Below are 19,148 nucleotides of genomic sequence, written 5' to 3' on the forward strand. Positions count from 1 at the left end.
GGAGATTGAGTACGTCAAGAGACGCTTCTAAATGGGCCTTTTCTATCTTGATGCTCATTTCCTTTTGCGCGTAGGCTAATCTGGCTTTTGCTGCTTGCGCTTCTGCTTGTGCCCGAGCTGCCTCCATACTAGCTCGGGTTGAGGCTGATGACTTACTTGAACATCCTGCTGATGATGTAGAGGGTTGAAATGATCTCACTTCTGAGATTAAGTATCAAACGGTGATAAAGATAAAAACAGTCACCCCTAAAGTTTTTTTGTTTTGTTACATTTGTAAATTTGACTGTCATTTAAGCACTGTTGTGAGTCCTGTGCAGTTTCACGTATTATGGTGCCATCCCACAGCAAGACGCTAGAGGGCGTATCGCGCTCGGGGTATGGAGTAGCTTTGGGGCACAGAGGAAGAATAAAACTTCCTGTTATGAAGCTACGATAGCTCAACGTGTGTGCCTTTTGCTATTCTCTACCACAGGTCAGTAAAAACACCTTACAATGACTGTGCAATACAGACCATATGTGTAGAGAAGGTTGTTATGAGAGACTTGTACAGGCCGGCAAAAGAAGCCGTTTGTGAAGCGATTGGTGTGTAAATCGTGGCTTATTGATGTATGCTAAGCGATGCTAATGCTAGCGGACTTGGCTAATGTGGAGTAGAGTGGGGAAGCTAACCAAAACTAAATGAGAAACTGCTGGACTCACATGTGAACTTTTACTCATGTGCACTCTATGAACAGTCATATGTTATTCTTCTGGTTATGATGTTTAGTTAAAGTACAGTTTTGGTGGTTTAATACCGAAACCAGTAATGTAATTTGGTAAGGTGACTTAGTGAGTAATGGCGACTGTCGATGAATGACTCTTGATGAGAGAGAAGCGCCATTAAAGGAGCATTGCATTTTATATAGCTGATAGTTTGCATTATAGCATTAGATGTGTTTGTTTTATGAACAAAGCTAATTAATTGTGTAAACAAAATGGAACAACAGCTAAAGGTATGTAAAAATACAGTTCATTCAGGCACTTAATGCTGTAATAGGTGTTTCAATGGTTAAAAGCAAATGTGTTACTGTCTGTTACACATGTAGTTAAAAGGATCGAGTTAAGAACAGCAGTATGAGTGTGTTATGTGTTTATCTTTAAAATGAATGAGTTCTTGTTGTACATTGTGATTATAATTTGTTGATGGACTCAAAGAGACTCTACTGAATAGTTTTATGAAGTTGTGGAAATGTTTTGTGATTCATATTGTCTTGACTCAGGAGCACGATGGCCATGTTTTGTAAAAGAGACTAAAGTGAAAGGCCATTGGTTTATATTCAGTTTAGTAACACTTCAGGTATGTTTATAGATTTTCTGGTGAAGAATAAAACTTCCTGTTATGAAGCTACGATAGCTCAACGTGTGTGCCTTTTGCTATTCTCTACCACAGCACCACACGTTGGCACAGGAAGCCAGTTGCCCCTCAGACGACAAACCTAGGGAGGCAACAATGACCTAACGGTAAGTTTCCCCGAAGACTTTGCACATGCTACTGAGTGAGTGGACCTTGTTTCCTCGTTGCCCTGCTGTTCAGCATCTGACTTCTCCATGGTCAAGTCGACTGCCGCTCGTGGACCCTTGTCGAGTGCTATGATTTCACTGTACTGTTGCACTCAATGTGACCCCGTGTCCTATATTAAGATTCACAGCCAGCTAAACTCTCTCTTACATCACTTCCTCCAAGGAACAGGCGCGTGTTGTAGTTGGACAGGATTTAATGTAAAAAAGTGTGAAACTGAAACAATACAAAATACAGAAAAAGTACTCAGTATACAATTATAATATGATCACATAAATCAAATTAACATCTCCTTTGATATATAAGGCACATTAAAGGGTTCATTCCAATTTAGCGGTCGCACTGCATGAACTCAGATTGGATTCACTAGATTGACACATATAGCATATCAAACATCTCAAACTTATTTGAATAATCACACGCATAATATCTTACAAACACATACAACCTTGAAACTTACTCATATTGCCACTCAAAGGGATATGAAGGAGCGGATGGCTTTGGATTGTCAGAGATGCACCATGCTTTCTCTACCTCCTGAGAAAACTACTTCCGTTCACTTCTTCTATTTACAAATCAGCCTAACATAGCGCATTGTGAAAACCTGCGCCCCCCACAGGCTCGGAGAGGCAACAACACAAAAACAGTTCCAACACGATATTAAATATAAATATTTAATACAGTAGTTACCTTAAGCATGAATATATGTTTAAAGACTTTTGCAGTTTTAGATTTACAGATAATATCCAATTAAGACAGAAAGTCAAACAGACATAAGCTGTAGATAGCTTATTGTGTTTGGCTTGAGTATAATTCAGGAATATCTAAGTTTTCTCTGATTTAGCACGATGTATTGTAGGGTCACAATACAAACCGCCTTGAGGCGTCTGTTTGTTGTGATTTGGCACTATATAAATAAAATTGAATTCAATTGAACTGAAAACTTCAGAGTAGATTGAAGGAAATCATGTTTCATGCTGTGGGTGTGGCTTTTTTAGGGTTAGGCAGCTTTAACTCCAGGAAGGGAGAATCTGATCCGTCATGATCTTGAAGAGACATTGAGGAGGTGAAATCAGGCCAGATGGAAAACCAAATAATATAGGTAGGTGTAAAATTCTATAATATCTGGAGTAAACCTGCCAGACTGGCTGTGTTATATTTTGGTAAAAGCTTTGTAAGGGGAAATATTCAAGAGGAAGTCAAATGTTGAACTATATATATCTTTAGTAATGAAAAGAAAGACAAATCTTTTATTTATATATAGATGGACAGTCATGAAAAAGTCATACTATGTTAAAAAAAAATGCAATTTTGTCATGAATCAGTTAATTTAGTTATACAGAAACTAATCGAGTTTCAGGCAGGATTGAAATTATCTGATGCTACTCATTGTTAGCATAAGATTGTAACAGGTCTATGTACATAAACAGTTTAGCCTAAACATTGTTATTTTGAGAACAAACCACAAAAGTTTGAACTATTTTATGAACTATTTGTCTTTGATTCTGTCAGAAAGCACACATCAAGTCAAGAAGGGGTTAAATCCTGTGAGCTTTGGGTGCGGTTTGTTGAGTACAGGTATGGAAATGAACAGTGCTTTTTTTGTCAGAGATCTGGAAGAACTGGAAGTGGCAGACCACTTCAGGTTGTGCCAGTTCTGTGAGATGACGACATGCGCATAATTTGCGGGGGGGATAGGGGGGTTATGACTCCCCCAATAATCTGATCCAATCACTATAACCCCCCCCCCAATAAAGTCACATCATTTCGATTTACAAAAACATCTTACATGAATAACATGTTATTTTTCTTTATTCATTATCAATTTTGGGTAAACTACTAGCATGTTTAATCATTTGGTAATGTAACCCCCCCTCTCCCCACAAAAACTTGGTATCACCCAACCCGCTTTCTCTACCAAGCGGCAGCTTTCGCTTGTGGAAGCAGCTGCTGGGCAGCGGGTGTAGTTTGAAAAAATGAAGAGCACAACACCCCTTGTAAAAAAGCGGAAAAATAAAAATGAGGTAAATGTATTGTTAGCTGATGATTTAATAACTATGCCGCTGTGTATCAGACACACTATGAATACCAGTTGAGGTATTTTAGCTCCGTTAGACCTGCTCCTCCTAATCTGACAATGAGTCAAAGAAAAAGAAGATAAAAGTGGTTATTTGCACACATGCGGCTCAGTACAATACCTGTAATATGTAATAAACTAAACTCATTAAACAAGTATATAGTTTTACTCAAGTGAACACACACATAACATTTTATGTATTTAGTTATTAATAACTAATATTAGTACTGATAACAGGACTGAAGATGAGTCCCAGAAAGGTCCAGGATGAGACTCGTTATATTTTAAACACATCAAGTTCAAACCTTTTTCTCTACAGAACGTGTTTAATAGTAAAGATTGCATTAAACTCTCACATGCTCAGTGGAGAACAGACTGCTGTAAAATATTTTGTTTATTATATTTGGCCAAATTAAAACAGTTTCTTTAAAAGTGGAATGAGGGGCTGCAAAATTGGTAGTAAAACAAAACAGGTTCATGAAAGATATTTGTTACTGTTGGTAGAAATGTGAAAAATGTAAGCCTTTTCTTAATTGTTGAAGGTGCAGAGTAAATACAAATAAAGTTAAATAAATACATAGTAAAAGCATTACAATGTATTTCTAATACATTTCTAATTAACCCAAAATCTCCTGAATCCTTTTAGAAAAGTAAATGATTTAATAAATAAATAAATAGGCAGAGAGCTTAACCCCCCCAATGTTGGACCCAAAGTTACGCCCTTGGATGATGATAATGATGATGTTAAATTGTGTGTTAAGAGCAGTTTGTTATAATTTTGGTTTTGCTATGGTCACAAAAACCTGTATACTAACAGACAAAAATGAATCTACATTAATACTTCTCGGGGTTAAATGAATGAGGTATGATCAGAAAGTTAAAAAATGAAAAACTTTACCTGACATAAATTTGGATTCTATTCTGTTGCTTTTCGTTCTCCCCCTGGAAGTCCCATTCTGACCACATACACTGAGTGCTCTGTGAATTCATCACAGACCTCAAACATGTGCAGAGAGCAAACATCAGCTTGTTTCAAACTCACCTGAATTTCATGTTGAAAATCTTTGCTGCTGACGAGACCTGTGTCTGTGGCTACTATTTTTCAGCAGTTTTCAGTATTATTTCTCTTAAACGCAGTGGTAAGCTGACCACCATGAGCATTGCAAATGCTGTATACAGATCTTGAAAGATATTTATTTATTTTATTTCCTAGACACTGCTCTTTCTGTGTTTGGTAAAACAGAGGGGTGTAGTTGTATAATTTTAAGGTGATCTAATTCAGAGAGGACTGTTGAGTTGTGGTTATTTCATGCCTTCTGGTGAGTGTTACCACATTGTGAGATTAGTGTGAGATTCATAGTGTTGTTTTTTGTTTGTTTTTTGTTTGTTTGTTTTTCTAATTTATTTGATCCATTATTTTAGGACACACTCAAAAAATTTAATTAAAGATTTAAAATGACCCCAGATGTCTACTAAGCTTCACCAGATGCTTGCAGTGGTTGTAAATACTTGAATCACTTGAGCCAAACTGAAAGAGATTGAGATTTTTAATAGAATACTTGATACATTTAAATCAGACAAGGTTTTCTGGATCTCACCTTTAACAGAACAATAGTTTGACTTAACACTAGTTAGTTCAATTTGCTCTACACGTAATTGGATTTATTTCTATGGGGCTGTTTTGACATTTCAAAATCCATTCATCCATCCATCAATCTTCTTCCACTTATCCAGAGCCAGGTTGGAGGGCAGCAGACTAAGTACAGAAACCCAGCCTTTGCTCCCCAGCCATCAACACCAGCTTATCCAGGGGACATAGATCGACCAGTAAATGGACAGCTTTGCTTTTATGCTAAGTTCTCACTTCACTATGATGGACCGGTGCAGCATCCATGTCACTGCAGATGCAGCCCCAATCCATCTGTCAATCTCCCACTCCCCTCATTCACAAAGAAGACCCCAAGATACTCCTCCACTTGGGGCAGCAACTCGTCCCTGCCCCAGAGTGGGCACTTCACCCTTTTCCAGCTAATGCCCCATTTGTATGAGAATATTCTCAGTTGACAATGGTAAAGTTTTGGTGCATTTTGGGCCTGTGTACTTTTTGGTCATTCATTTTTCATTTTGAAAACCGATATTCTATCCATCCATCCATTCACTTCCGCTTATCCTGGTCAGGGTCGCGGGGGGGCTGGAGCCTATCCCAGCTGTCATGACAGCTGGGATAGGCAAAACCGATATTAAAAAATGAAAAAGGGATCATTTAAAAAAATTTTCATTTTATATTCCAAATCCATACAATGTAAAACAAATTATATTTCTTTTATTCCATTTGAAATCAAAACATAGATTCACAGAGAATAGGAAACGGATAAACTTCCCCTCTTTTTATTTTTCTTGGAAATACGTGTTTTCTGGCATCAAAGGAACTTTTCCATTGATCACTGTGAAGTTACTGCAAGATGGAGCAGTGCGCTGTTTTTCTGAACAGCAAACGCTTGTCTCTTAGACTTTTGACACCTCCACCTGCAGGTGTGCATCAGAGAGTTCATTTAAGCCATTTTCCATGCATAATCTCCCCATGCTCCTTGTGGAGAACTCCCTTTCTTCTCCATAGCAATGCAAAATGATCAATTTTGTAATCGTATCATCAGATCTGCGGCCGTATGTTTACTTGGGTGAAGAAAGGAGGTGAACTGTCAACTGATCACGACCTGGTGGTGGGTTGGATCAGGTGGCAGGAGAGGATGCTGGACAAAACGCCTGGCAGAGGCCCCAGTCTGCGTGATCTTCAACTCCCATCTCTGGCAGAACTTCAACAGCATTCCGAGGGAGGCTGAGGACATTACGTCCAAATGGACCATGTTCCACACCTCCATTGCTGAAGTTGCTGTTCAGAACTGTGGCTGCGAGGCGGTTGGTGCCTGTCATGGTGGTAATCCCTGAACCAGATGGTGGTCACTAGAGGTGAAGGGAGCCATCAAGCTAAAGGAATCCTATCTGGTTATGTTGGCCTGTTGGACTCCAGAGTTAACTGACAGGTACCGGCAGGCCAAGTGAAATGCAGCTTGGGCAGTGGCTGAAGCAAAAACTCAGTTGTGGGAGGAATTTGGTGAAGCTATGAAAAAAGACTTTTGGATGGCAAGCAGTCATGTGACTTGGGAGGGGAAAGCAGTGCTCTACTTGCACAGTATATATAGTGTGGGTGGGGCACTGCTGACTTCAACTCAGGCTATAGTCGGGCGGTGGAAGGAATAGTTTGAGGAACTCCTTAATCCCACTTTACACCTTCTGTAGTGGAAGCAGAGTCCGGAGAAGGGGGATGTGACATCACTGGGGCTGAGGTCACTGAGGTGGTTAAGCAAGTCCTTGGTGACAGGGCCCCTGGGGTGGATGAGATTCGCCCTGAGTTCCTGAAGGCTCTGGATGTTGTAGGTCTGTTTTGGTTGACAGCCCTACCCAACCCTCTAAGTCTGAGGCCTTGGTCCTCACCCAGAAAAGGGTGGAGTGCCCACACCGGGTCAGGGACAAGTTGCTCCCCTAGGTTTAAGGATCCCGGAGTCTTGTTCACGAGTAACGGGAGAAGGGAGGCTGCATCTGCAGTGATGCAATGTTGCACTGGTCTGTTGTGGTAAAGAGGAAGGACCACAGAGGAAAGCAAAGCTGTCAATTTACCGGTCAATCTATGTCCCCACCCTCACCTATGGTCAAGAGCTTTGGGTAGTGACCAACAGAATGAGATCACAAATACAAGTGGCAAAAATTAGCATCCTCCAAAGGGTGGCTGGGCTGTCCCTTAGAGATAGGGTGAGGAGTGCATGCAGCCTTTCAGGTGGGCCCAAAGTAAGCCGCTACTCCTCTACATAAAAAGGAGGTGATTCGGACATCAGACTAGGATGCCTCCAGCGCACCTCTTGGGTGAGGGTTCCGGGCATGTCCTACCAGAAAGAGGCCCTGGGGTAGACCCATTACACGCTGGAGAGTTTATATCTATCAGTTGGCCTGGGAACGCCTTGGGGTCCCCCCAGAGGAGCTGGATGAGGTGACTGGGGAGAGGGAGGTTTGGGCTTTTCAGCTTAGTCTGCTGCCCCCATGACCTGGATAAGCAGAAGAAAATGGATGGATGGATGGATGGATGGACTTCACTTAAATGTCAGTATGTAATTCTCCTTTAATCTTCTGAATGTTTTAGGCTAGTAGATTTTCCTAAAGAGCTTTCATCAGTTACAAACACTTGTATCATCATTTCTGCTGTTTGCTATGTTTCAGAACTGGTGTATCAAAATGAGTCAACCAGTAGCTGAAAAATGGACCATAGAAGATGTCCACCAGTGGCTGATGACAGAGGTCAAAGTTCATGAGAGCTGTGCAGGCAGATTCATTGAAGAGAAAGTGTCGGGGGATTGCTTAGTTTTATTCAATAAAACAGACATTTTGGACTTAGGAATAAAACACGGTCCTGCTGTGAAAATCACAGCTTATCTGGAAAGTCTGAAAAAAGGATCTAAGCATCAACCAGAGTTCCCAGAATATGTGGAAAAATGGACCAAGGAGAAGGTGAGCCAGTGGTTAGTGCAGCACGTGAAAGTAAACAGCAAATATGGAGAACGACTCCAAGAGGAAGATGTCTCTGGAGATTGCCTTGTTTGCTTCAGGAAGCAGGATTTAGTGGATCTGGATGTGCAAAGTGGTCCTGCTGTAAAGATTCTTTCAGAGCTCAAACAGCTGAACCAGAAACCAGAGCCGACACTGCAACCCATCCTTCACACAGACCAAAGAGAAGCTACCAAACCCACTGATCCAGGACAGGCTCAGGCCAAAGAAATCAACCAGCCAGAACCATATGAAAATACAGAATCCAAAAGAGATGAGATGGTGGAAGATAACTCCAAACAGACTCGGCTGCCATTTGGTAAAACGTCAGAGGAAGAAGTTCAACAACCAAAACTACAGAACACAGGCGCCAGGAAGAAACAAACTGTTGTGGTAAAACTTGTTATCATTTCTACAACACACTACATCAAACATTATGTCAACATATTAATATAGCTTTAGACAAAGGAAAACTAGAAATAAAACTAAACCAAAGCTGTTTTTAGAACAAACAAATTTTTAAAAAAATGTTTTTTTTCCAGCAGACCACAGTCCCACCAAACACATCCAGGACTACTGTGGAGATCGAGAGAACACTCGACAACCTTTCAAATGATGATCTGAAAAGATTTCATTTCTATTTACACAATAATTCCAAACATGAACCTATTTCTTGGGGTAAACTAGAGGGTAAAAACAGCATGGACACTGCTAAGTTACTGACAGACCACTACAGAAACCAGGAAGCTCTACAGGTTGCAGTACAAATTCTAAAGGATATAAACCAGCTGAATCTTGCCTGTCAGCTAGAAAAGAATACAAGTAAGAAAAGCAAAAATATCTTAAAAGGTATTCAGATAGTGAAATTGCATGTGCAGATTGTCTTTCTATTCAGCTCTCAGGATTTGTGGCTTCTATTTGAAACACTGTGGGTTCTATCAGTAAAAAATGTGAACTTTTTAATTACATACTGAAACCACAAGTAGGTACCCAGATATCTCTGTCTTCATCTAAAATATCTGATAAAATAAATGGACTAGTTCTTATATAGTGCTTTTCTACTCAGTATGAGCACTCAAAGCACTTACACAACACATTTACCCATGCACTTCCATGATTAATTAAGCTAAGTGCTTTAATTATCTAACATTCACTCACATTCATATTCCGACGGTTGCGTCGGAGAGCAACTTGGGGTTAAGTATCTTGCCCAAGGATACATTGGCATGTAGCCTGCAGTAGCCAGGAATTGAACCGCTGACCTTCCGATCAGTAGGTGACCTGCTCTACCTACTGAGCTACAGCCACCCCAAATGTTTTCTTAGTAGCTGACAGGTGAGAGGGGAGCCAATTTCGAGCCTCACAGAGTGGGGTAGGATTTAATTTGCAGGCAAGGAGAACCTGGACTCCAAATCATAGCATTTTTAGCATTCAGACCTTCATCCATCCATTTTGCACTGGCATTCCTGGTCCAGTCAAGAGATATAATTTCTCCAGCTTGTCCTGGGTCTGGCTCGGGGCCTCCTCCCAGCAGCCCATGCCTGGAACACCTGACCCAAGAGGCAGCCAGGAGGCATCTCAGTCAAATGCCCAAACCACCTCAACTGGCTTATTTTAATGTGGAGGAGTAGCAGTTCTGCTCTGAGCCCCTTCCGAATGACTGCACTCTTCACCCTATGTCTAAGGGAAAGACGAGCCACCCTTGAGTGGAAGCTCATTTCTGCTGCCTGTATCCATGATCTTGTTCTTTTGGTCACTACCCAAAGCTTGTGACCATAGGTAAGTGTGGGGACATAGATTGACTGGTTGACTTCACTTTCACACTCAGCTCTCTTTACTACGATAGACAAGAGCAGTGTTCTTATCACTGCAGACACAGTCCCAATTCGTCTGTCAATCTCCCGCTCCCTTCTCCCATCACTCATGAACAAGACCCCAAGATCCTTAATCTCCTCCACTTGGGGCAGCAACCTGTCCCTGACCTGATGTGGGCAGTCCACCCTTTTCCAGCTGAAGACCATGGGCTCAGACTTACAGGTGCCAATTCTCATACCAGCTGCTTCACACTCTGCTGAAGACTGTTCCAGTGTGAACTAGAGGCTACCACCTGATGAATCCAACAGGACCGCAAATTTGCAAATAAGCACAGATGAGATTCTGAGGCTGCTAAGGTGGAAGCCTTTCACCACTCAAATACACCTAGAAATTCTGTCCATAAAAATTATGAACAGAATTGGTGACAAAGGGCAGCCCTGGTGGAGTCCAGACATTGCAGAGACATGTCAACCAGGACAGCCCTACCACATCTACAGGCTTCAGGAATTTAAGGGCCCTGCCACCAAGGAGTTGTTTAACCACCTCAGTGACCTCACCCCCAGTGATGAGTGAGTCATCCCCATTGTCCCTAGACTCTCCTTCTACTACAGAAGGCTTTTCATTGGGATTAAGGAGGTCCTTCCTTTCATCACCCAAGTATAGCCTCAGTTGAAGTCAGCACCCCAACCTGACTACATACCGCGTGAGTAGAGCACTGCTTTCCTCCTGTGACGACAGATGGTTTGCCAGAATCACTTTAAGGCCATCCGAAAGTCTTCTTCTTCCACAAAATTGATCGACCTGCAACCTAGGGTGTCCCTGTGCTACGTGGACCATGCTGGAGTCACCGGGTGGAGTCCCATCAAGCACCCTGCTCAGTGACTCCAAGAAGACTATCTACTCTGTCATTTGGCCCATAAGTGCAGAAAACAGTCAGGACCCATTCCCAACCCTTTTGTCCACCTGTAAAAACACCAACATACAGGCAGCAAGCCGAGGGGATACAAGAATACCCAACCCAGCTCACCGCCTCACACCAAGGGCAACTCCAGAAAGGAACAGAGTCCAGCCCCTCTCCAGGAGACTGGTTCCAGAGCCCAGGCCACGTGTTGAGGTGAGCCCAAATATATCCAGGGGGTATCTCTCGACTTCACGCATTAGCTTCTTCCCCACCAGAAAGGTGAGATTCCATGTACCAAAAACCAGCATCAATAGCCAGGGATCGGTCTTGGCTGCCACCTGACACCCATTGCACTTGAACCCTATGATGCCTCCTGTGACTGGTGGACTACAGGAGGGCAGGCCCAAGTCTCCTCTTCAGGCTGCACCAGGCTGGCCACCAGATGCTCTCTGATGGCTCCAGAGTGGGGCCCTGGTAACCCTATCCCAGGCAGGGTAAACTATTCCCTTGAGGATTTACAGAAGAGAGCTTTCAGACTATGCCAAAAAACAAAAACAAACAAACAAAAAAAACCCATTCAAACTTTTTTCTTTTATCGCAAACACATATCCAAGCAGTGTTCTATTACTGCTGCTGCAAAGTGCAGGAAGCTGTAAATGTTAAGTAAGAGGAAATATAATTTGCTTGTATAATATGCTCAAGTTAGCTGAGCTTCATTAACTGTCCAAGAAAAAAAATGTAACTTTCTCAGCCAGCAGTCTGTTAAATGAGAACTACAAATATTTGCATTTGCTTTGGTACACCAATAGTATAGCTGACTAGCTTATTTATTTTTATTTATTGTTTTTTGTTTGTTTATTTTTTTAGTATTAACAACCCAAAACAACTGAAAAACAAATTCAGTTTAATTTAATTCTATTTATACAGTGCCAAATCACAGCCCCTATGAAAGAAAATTAATCAAGGGACCAGTTTATTCTGCCTGGGATAGGGTTACAGTGGCTGCACCCTGGAGCCATTCCTGGGGAGGGAGCTCGGTGGAGAGCATGTGTTGGGTGGTGGTCAGGTCTCTGGCTATCTAGGCTGGCTACTGGGACATAGAACATTACCTGTCTGGTGGGGACGGAGCCTGAGTTAGTGCATGAGGCTGAAAGATATCAGCTAGATATAGTCAGGCTCTCGAACAAGTCACTTGGAGAGAGGCTGTTCCAGACTGGAACTGGACTCAGTGGGAGGAGGTGGGCAGGGGTGGGTATTCTTGCAACAACTGTCCATAAGGGTAGCTTATGGACAGTTGTTGCAAGAATACCCAGGTGTCCCCATAGGTGCACTTGGCACCAGCATACCCTAGGTCACAGGCTGATGATCAAATTTGCAATTTCATCATCAGATATGCGGCTGTATGTTTTGGACACTTGGGTGAAGAGGGTGATCACTACCTGGTGGTGGACAGACTTGGTGCACCTAAACTTGTGGGAGAGGGGGATGGTTCACCCATCACTGGGGGTGAGCTCACTGAGGTGGTTAAACAACTCCTTGGTGGCAGGGGTGGATGAAATTTGTCCTGAGTTCCTGAAGGCTCTGAATGTTGTAGGGCTGTTCTGGTTGAGTTGCCTCTGTAACACTGCATTGCCTCTGGATTGGCAGACTGGGGTGGGGGTTCCCATCTTCAGGTAGGGGGACCACACACCTCGGCTTCCCCGGGAAGGTCAATGCCAGGGTGGTGGAAAGGAGAGTTCATTGTTAGTTGAACTTCAGATTCAGGAAGAAGAATGCAGATTTTAACCTGGTTGCAGAATGCTGGATCAACTTTTTATCCTCTGGAGCACATTTGAGGCTGTGTGGCATTTTGCCCATCCAGTCTATATGTGTTGTGTGGAGTTAGAGAAGGCATTCAAACACGTCTCGGGGTAATCTGTGGGGGATGCTTCAGGAATATGGGGAGGCAGAGCCTTCAGCTTTCAGGCCCCTCTTCTGTGGAACCAGCTCCCAGCTTGGATTCAGGAGACAGACACCCTCTCTATTTTTAAGATTAGGCTTAAAACTTTCCTTTATGATCAAGCTTATAGTTAGGGCTGGATCAGGTGACCCTGAACCCTCCCTTATGCTGCAATAGGCATAGGCTGCTGGGAGGGGGGGGGGGGGGGGGGGGGGGGGGGGGGGGGTTCCTATGATGCACTGAGTGTTTTTTTTAATTCACCTCTTTTACTGTTTATACTTCACTCTGTATTTAATCATTAGTTATTATTAATCTCTGGCTCTCTTCCACAGTGTGTCTTTTGTCCTGTCTGTCTCCCCTCTGCCCCAACCGGTCACAGCAGATGACTGCTCCTCCCTGAGCCTGGTTCTGCTGGAGGTTTCTTCTTGTTAAAATTTTTTCCTTCCCACTGTCACCAAGTGTTTGCTCATAGGGGGTCATTTTGACTGTTGGGTTTTCTCTGTAATTACTTTAGGGTCTTTATCTTACAATTTAAAATGCCTTAAGGTGACTGTTTGTTGTGATTTGGTTCTATTTAAATAAAATTTAATTGAATTGTCAGGACTGTTGACACAAGTCATTTGGTCTTTGTACAACCAATGTGAGAGCTTATTCCACATTGCCAGCAATAAATCAGACTCATTTCCTGTGGACTGCCCTTGAGCTGAGTGTGAAGTGGCAGCAATGAGAATCAGCACTTCCAAATCCAAGCCCTCAGCTAGAAAAGGGTAGAGTGCCTATTCTGGCTCAGGGACAAGTTGGAGTGGTTTAAGTATCTTGGTTGAGGTGGTTCAAACATTTGAATAGGATGCTCCCTGGTTGCCTCCTGGGTGCGATGCTCCTGGTACGTGCTGCTGGGAGGAGCCCCTGGGGTAGACCCAGGATATGCTGGAGAGATCATATCTCTCGGCTGGCTTGGGAATGCCTCTGTGTTCCCCTGGATGAGCTGGAGGACATGGCTGGGGAGTTCTGAGCTTCTCTGCTTAGGCTGCTGCCCCCATGACCCAGCCTCGGAGTTGCAGATGGATGGATGGATGGACAGTGCCAAGTCACAAGAATAGTTGCCTCAGGGAACTATATTGTAAGATATATACTCTACAATAATACAAAGAAAACCTCAACAATCAGATGACCCCCCTATGAGCAAGTACTTGGAAACAGTGGAAAAGAAAGATTCCTTTTTAACAGGAAGAAACCTCTGGCAGAACCAGCACAACAATGTGTTCTCCCACATTTGTGCCCTTTGGCTTCCATGTCCAGACGAGGACCTGCCCACACTCATACATAAAGAATCAGTTCACAAAGCGCGATGGAAACGCAGGCTCGTTCATAATCATTTTGTAGGTTCATTGAAACTGACACCAGCACTGGCATGAGCACCAACACCTCGGCGGTGGAAACATAATAACAGAGGGTTCAGGGTCACCTGTTCCAGCCCTAACTATAAGCTTGATCTTGTCTGTCTCCCAAATAATATTGGGAGACTAACAATTTAATTTGACAGCATGCAATTTGGACAATTAGAATCTAGAACAGAACAGCCTGAACCTCTGGCATTCAACAGAGAGATGTTGTGTGTGCTTTCATTTTACTTGTATCTTCTGTTTCAAACAGGTCAGCTGATAATGACTCCATCAAAAGAATCAATGAAAAACGAAGCAAACCAGGGAGACAAGCTGAAGGATTTGTTATGTTGTGGTGGAAACTCACTTGATGACTATGACAAATTTGTTGTCATTGTAAACAAGAGCTGTCCAGAACAAGTTCAGTATCTTCAGTTTCTGACTAAGATGAAACTGTTCTGTGTGTTAGACTTTGACCCCAATTCTGCTGCTTCAGGTGGACTGTGTCACTCATACAGAGAGTCAAGAGTGGCTAATCTGCATACACCATCACAATTTCAAGGACAGACTGAGACAGTGATGAAGAACCTCAACCTCTACAAACAGACCAGCTGGGTGTTCTGTAACGGCCGACATGATCTGGACAATGACTCAGACTTGGAGCTGGATTATAAGAACTGGCTCAGGAAAACCTGCAGAGATGTAGAGCAGTTAGTTTCATTCATCTGCAACCCTGATGTTCTTCTCCATGGAAGATATCTGATCATCTTCCTCTTACTTTCACCTGTGGACACAGAGAAAAATCCAGTCTTTGATATCTACAAATCATTCATAAAGAACACTAAAGAGGAAAACATCATCAGCATATGTGAGTCTCAGAGCACATATCTGAAATGGAGGGAGCTGATAAATGAGAAGTGTGACTTTGACATTGAGCCTCTGTCCATAAATGAACTAACCCTCAGTGAGATCAATGGCACCATAATGGCGATGGGACCAGTCAGTCAGTCGTCTGTACGGCTGCTTCCCTCTCCTGGTTTCAGCGCTGTTGTCCTGAAGCAGAGGGATGAAGACTTTTTGACAGCTCTAGATGTTTTGTGTATGAATCAATGTGAAAACATATATGATGAAAACAGTTTGGAGTTTCGTGAATTCAGAATCAGAGTTGAGCAGGAATTCTACAGAGGGGGCAAAGTGAAATGGTGGAACTTCTACTTCTGTGACAAAGATGAACAGAAGCCATTTATCAAGAGAGACAAGTATGAAAATTTGAAGAAGATGATCAGATCTCAGTGTAGAGATTCAAACACGTGTGTTCTGCTCAACCTGTATCACCATCCAGGCTGTGGCGGCACCACCTTAGCAATGCACGTGATGTGGGACCTCCGTCAAGAATTCAGATGTGCTGTGCTGAAAGACAACTCCATGCCCAAAACAGAAGTTGCCCTCCAAGTTATTAAACTGATGAAACTTGAAAGTGAGAAACCGTCTCCAGTTCTGCTGTTAATCAATGATTCAAAAGAAACCGAGATTCCTTATGATCTTGTGACCTACATACGTAAAGCTGCAGTGGAGGAAAACTTAAATCTAAGTGTGGGTGATGCACCAAACTGCAAAGTCATCATTCTTAACTGTGTTCGTTCCCACAGTCCAAAGGAACAATACAAACAGCACAATCAAACACAAAACCAGTACATAACTGCTTCTCTGACCTCACAAGAGCAGAAAGATTTTGAAAAGAAACTCATAGAACTCAAAGAAACTCACGAAAAACCTGAAAACTTTTACAGCTTCATGATCATGAAGAACAATTTTGATCAGAAATACATTGATAAGCTTGCTCATAACACACTGGAGAACTTTGATTCCAGCACAAAGGAGGCCCAGCTGTTTGGCTTTCTAGCCCTACTGAATGCCTACGTGGCAGAATCAGAAATTGCTCTGTCTCTCTGTGAGGACTTTTTTGGGATGAAAATGATTCGCTGGCCAGAGGACAGTGTTTTGGGCAGAATGAAGCAGTTTGCAAACCTCCTCATCATAGACAGAGTTGAAGAGTGGGGCGGATACAAAGGACTCCGGATACTTCATCACACCATAGCATCTGCCTGTCTGACTGAGTTGGAGAGAAGCTGCTGCAAGACAGTCAGCGATATCACTATGCAGATGCTCCATTATGATCTGTTCTTCAGTGCTGGAGTCGTTAAAAACAGACTGATGGGGTCAATAAAGCAAATGTTGATTGAAAGGCAACGCAAGAAAGATGGAGATGAGAGAGAACAATTTTCTCCTCTCATTCACAAAATCCACAATGAGCAGGGGAGACAAATTGTCCAAGAAATCTTTGTGAAAGCCTCATCCAGGTTTGAAAAAAGTGCATCTATTCCTCAGGCACTGGCGAGATACTTGTACATCCATGAGCGTGACTTCCCAGAGGCTCTGAAGTGGGCAGAAAAAGCCAAGGACATTAAAGAAAATCCTTACAATTTTGATACAATTGGACAAGTTTACAAAAGCAATCTGAAGTCTAACATGGACAGAGAAAAGCATGAAAAATCACACAACCCAGAAGACCTGCACACAAACATTACAATAGCCATCAGTGGTATGAAAGCTTTCCAAAGAGCTCAAGACCTGTCAGATCTTGCAGATAAACCACAAGAGGAAACACCTGACGATGACTCAGAAGACTACCCGAGAAAGTCATACAATGTTTATGGCTATGTGACCATGTTAGAAATTGCTTTCCTGGTCTTTGAGATTCTGAGCAGGTTGCCTTTCTTTGAGCAACGCAACCCCATGAAGAAAAAGTACTTGCAAAGTTTTCTTAGAGGAACAATTAGAATCAGTACTGTTTACAAAGAGGACAATGAGATCAATAACAGATATGTTGAGATAATCAGTGAACACGAGCAGTTTCTCGTTGATCTGAAATCTGAAGTAAAAAAAATACTTGATTTCCTTGATTGTTACTTTGCCTACACAAAAGCAAATTCTGAATTTGATGCAATGAATCATAGAACAGTCTCTGAACATTTTAAGAAGTATGTGCAGCTTTTCTGTACGACACCAGAAGAAATGAAAAAAGAAAAAGAAAACCAATCCAACCTTACTTTGAAATTAGATATTGAGGAACGGAAATTGTTTCTTGAGAAGAACCAAGCAGACACGTTCTCAGGAATACTTCAGCATTTGGACAAACCTGCCAAAGAGATGGAGAGGATCACAGAATGCTATGCATTTCTGCAGGAAAACACTGACAACCAGCAGCAAAATGTTAAAATGAAAATTAATTACATCTTATCAAACATTGTTCTTTACCATCTGAAACCAAAATCTAAACATGTCAAAAGTTACAGATTCCTTTCTAATCTCCTTTTGGGAACTCTGCAGAGTGTAGGACTTTGGCATTCCCTCCCAGACCCGTATTACCTCGCTTTGCTTTTATTCTGGCCCAGTCCTACTGATAAAAACACAGAAATTGGAAAATATGTCACAGCCATTCGAAAGTCCTCCTACAAACACCTTGCCAGTTTATTTCATAAGAGAAGCACTATTGCTCACTTTTACTTAACAAAAGAGGACGGACTAAAGAAGCTTGTCTCCAAACCCAAACTGGATGAGAGTTTTCTGCCTAAGATGCCTCGTGATACCTTGGCACAACTTTGGAGGAATGGAGACATATTTAAGGAAGAAGCAATCATCAGCCGCCTCCACAGGGTCAGTGGAACCATTGAGGAAGGAAAGGTGTATGCAAACTACGGTACGCAGAAGATCCTGGTGCGGCCAGCTCTCATTAGTGGAATCAGAAGTGGCTTCAGCACAGAAAAGGTGTCTTTCTACCTTGGATTTGCCATTAATGGACCACTCGCATATGACATTAAGTATGAAAACTAAGACACATACTATACAGTCCAACAAGTGAGCCAAGAAACTGAAGTGAATGAGTCTAATTACTGTTAAAAAAAGAAACACCTCGTAAAATAATGCATATAAAAAGAGATACAGTAATAAAAACTGTACACTAAAACTGGACAAAATGCATATACTTGTTTAATAATTTAGTTTATTGGAAGAATTTGAGACTTTGTAGGCAACATGTATACTCAGATATGTTTATGTTTTTCAGACTGTTCCGCTGTGGATGTTGTACTAACAGCAGGGACTGTAAAACATTAATACTGGTCACTTGAAACAGCATATTGAAAATATGTAAGAAATATAAAATTATTATTTTTCATTTGAAGAACGTTGTAATACTAACAAGTGATGAAGTCATATCTTGGTTTTTGAGACAGCTATTTGTGGAATAAATGCCATTGTAGAAATTTATATTAATACATGTGTTCTGCAAACTGAATGATAAAATATACAAATGTGTGTTTTTGTACATCTGATCATAATTTAGGAGGTCTTTGTTGAAACTTGATCATCTTATATGATGGATGTATATGTAAGGGGACAACTAATATGGTGATGTAAATGTTCATACATGTGGAATATTTTGATATTGTTCTGTGTTCTGTTAAAATATTGAGTATGAAAGTCCACCAATCTTTTGCATTTTTTTCATTTGGTCATATGTGAAGGGTATACTGTTTTTCAGTGATTGAGTATGTATCAGTTGCCTATGTTTTTCCAGTTCCCAGTATTCACAAGTAATTCAGGAATGGCCCCTAATCTACTGTATACTGTATGTGTACTGCACAGTTTCTGCCACAAGGTGGTGCTAATTAGTAAATAAGACACATTGTTCGTAGAAAAAGTGGTAGAAGAAAAAACTCTTGTTCTGTTGTTGCTTTTTTTTTGGTTCATTCATAAAAAAGAAGTGGTGACGGGAGAAGCTCTCGTCGGGGCACCGGAGAATGTGTTTGCGGACTATGTAA

At 41.9% G+C, this 19,148-nt stretch overlaps 1 protein-coding gene across 1 annotated transcript; it reads left to right on the forward strand.

Moving 5' to 3' along the window:
* Nucleotides 1-1,343: 1,343 nt before the first annotated feature.
* On the forward strand, nt 1,344-19,148 carry LOC115778514 (sterile alpha motif domain-containing protein 9-like). The gene is made up of 5 exons (XM_030726564.1): nt 1,344-1,500; nt 2,557-2,660; nt 7,905-8,621; nt 8,771-9,050; nt 14,537-19,148. Exons 3-5 carry the CDS (start codon nt 7,920-7,922, stop codon nt 18,157-18,159), a joined length of 4,605 nt encoding a protein of 1,534 aa, XP_030582424.1. The 5' UTR covers nt 1,344-1,500; nt 2,557-2,660; nt 7,905-7,919; the 3' UTR covers nt 18,160-19,148.

This window comes from Archocentrus centrarchus, chromosome 4, assembly GCF_007364275.1.
Source record: "Archocentrus centrarchus isolate MPI-CPG fArcCen1 chromosome 4, fArcCen1, whole genome shotgun sequence".
NCBI lineage: Eukaryota > Metazoa > Chordata > Actinopteri > Cichliformes > Cichlidae > Archocentrus > Archocentrus centrarchus.

What these genes read in the sequence shown, in the direction of transcription:
- LOC115778514 (XM_030726564.1), top strand. Translation starts at nt 7,920, where the DNA reads ATGAGTCAACCAGTAGCTGAAAAATGGACCATAGAAGATGTCCACCAG. An exon ending in GGAAGAAACAAACTGTTGTG is followed by an intron (nt 8,622 to 8,770) that starts GTAAAACTTGTT and finishes TTTTTTTTCCAG; the next exon opens with CAGACCACAGTCCCACCAAA. An exon ending in TCAGCTAGAAAAGAATACAA is followed by an intron (nt 9,051 to 14,536) that starts GTAAGAAAAGCA and finishes TGTTTCAAACAG; the next exon opens with GTCAGCTGATAATGACTCCA.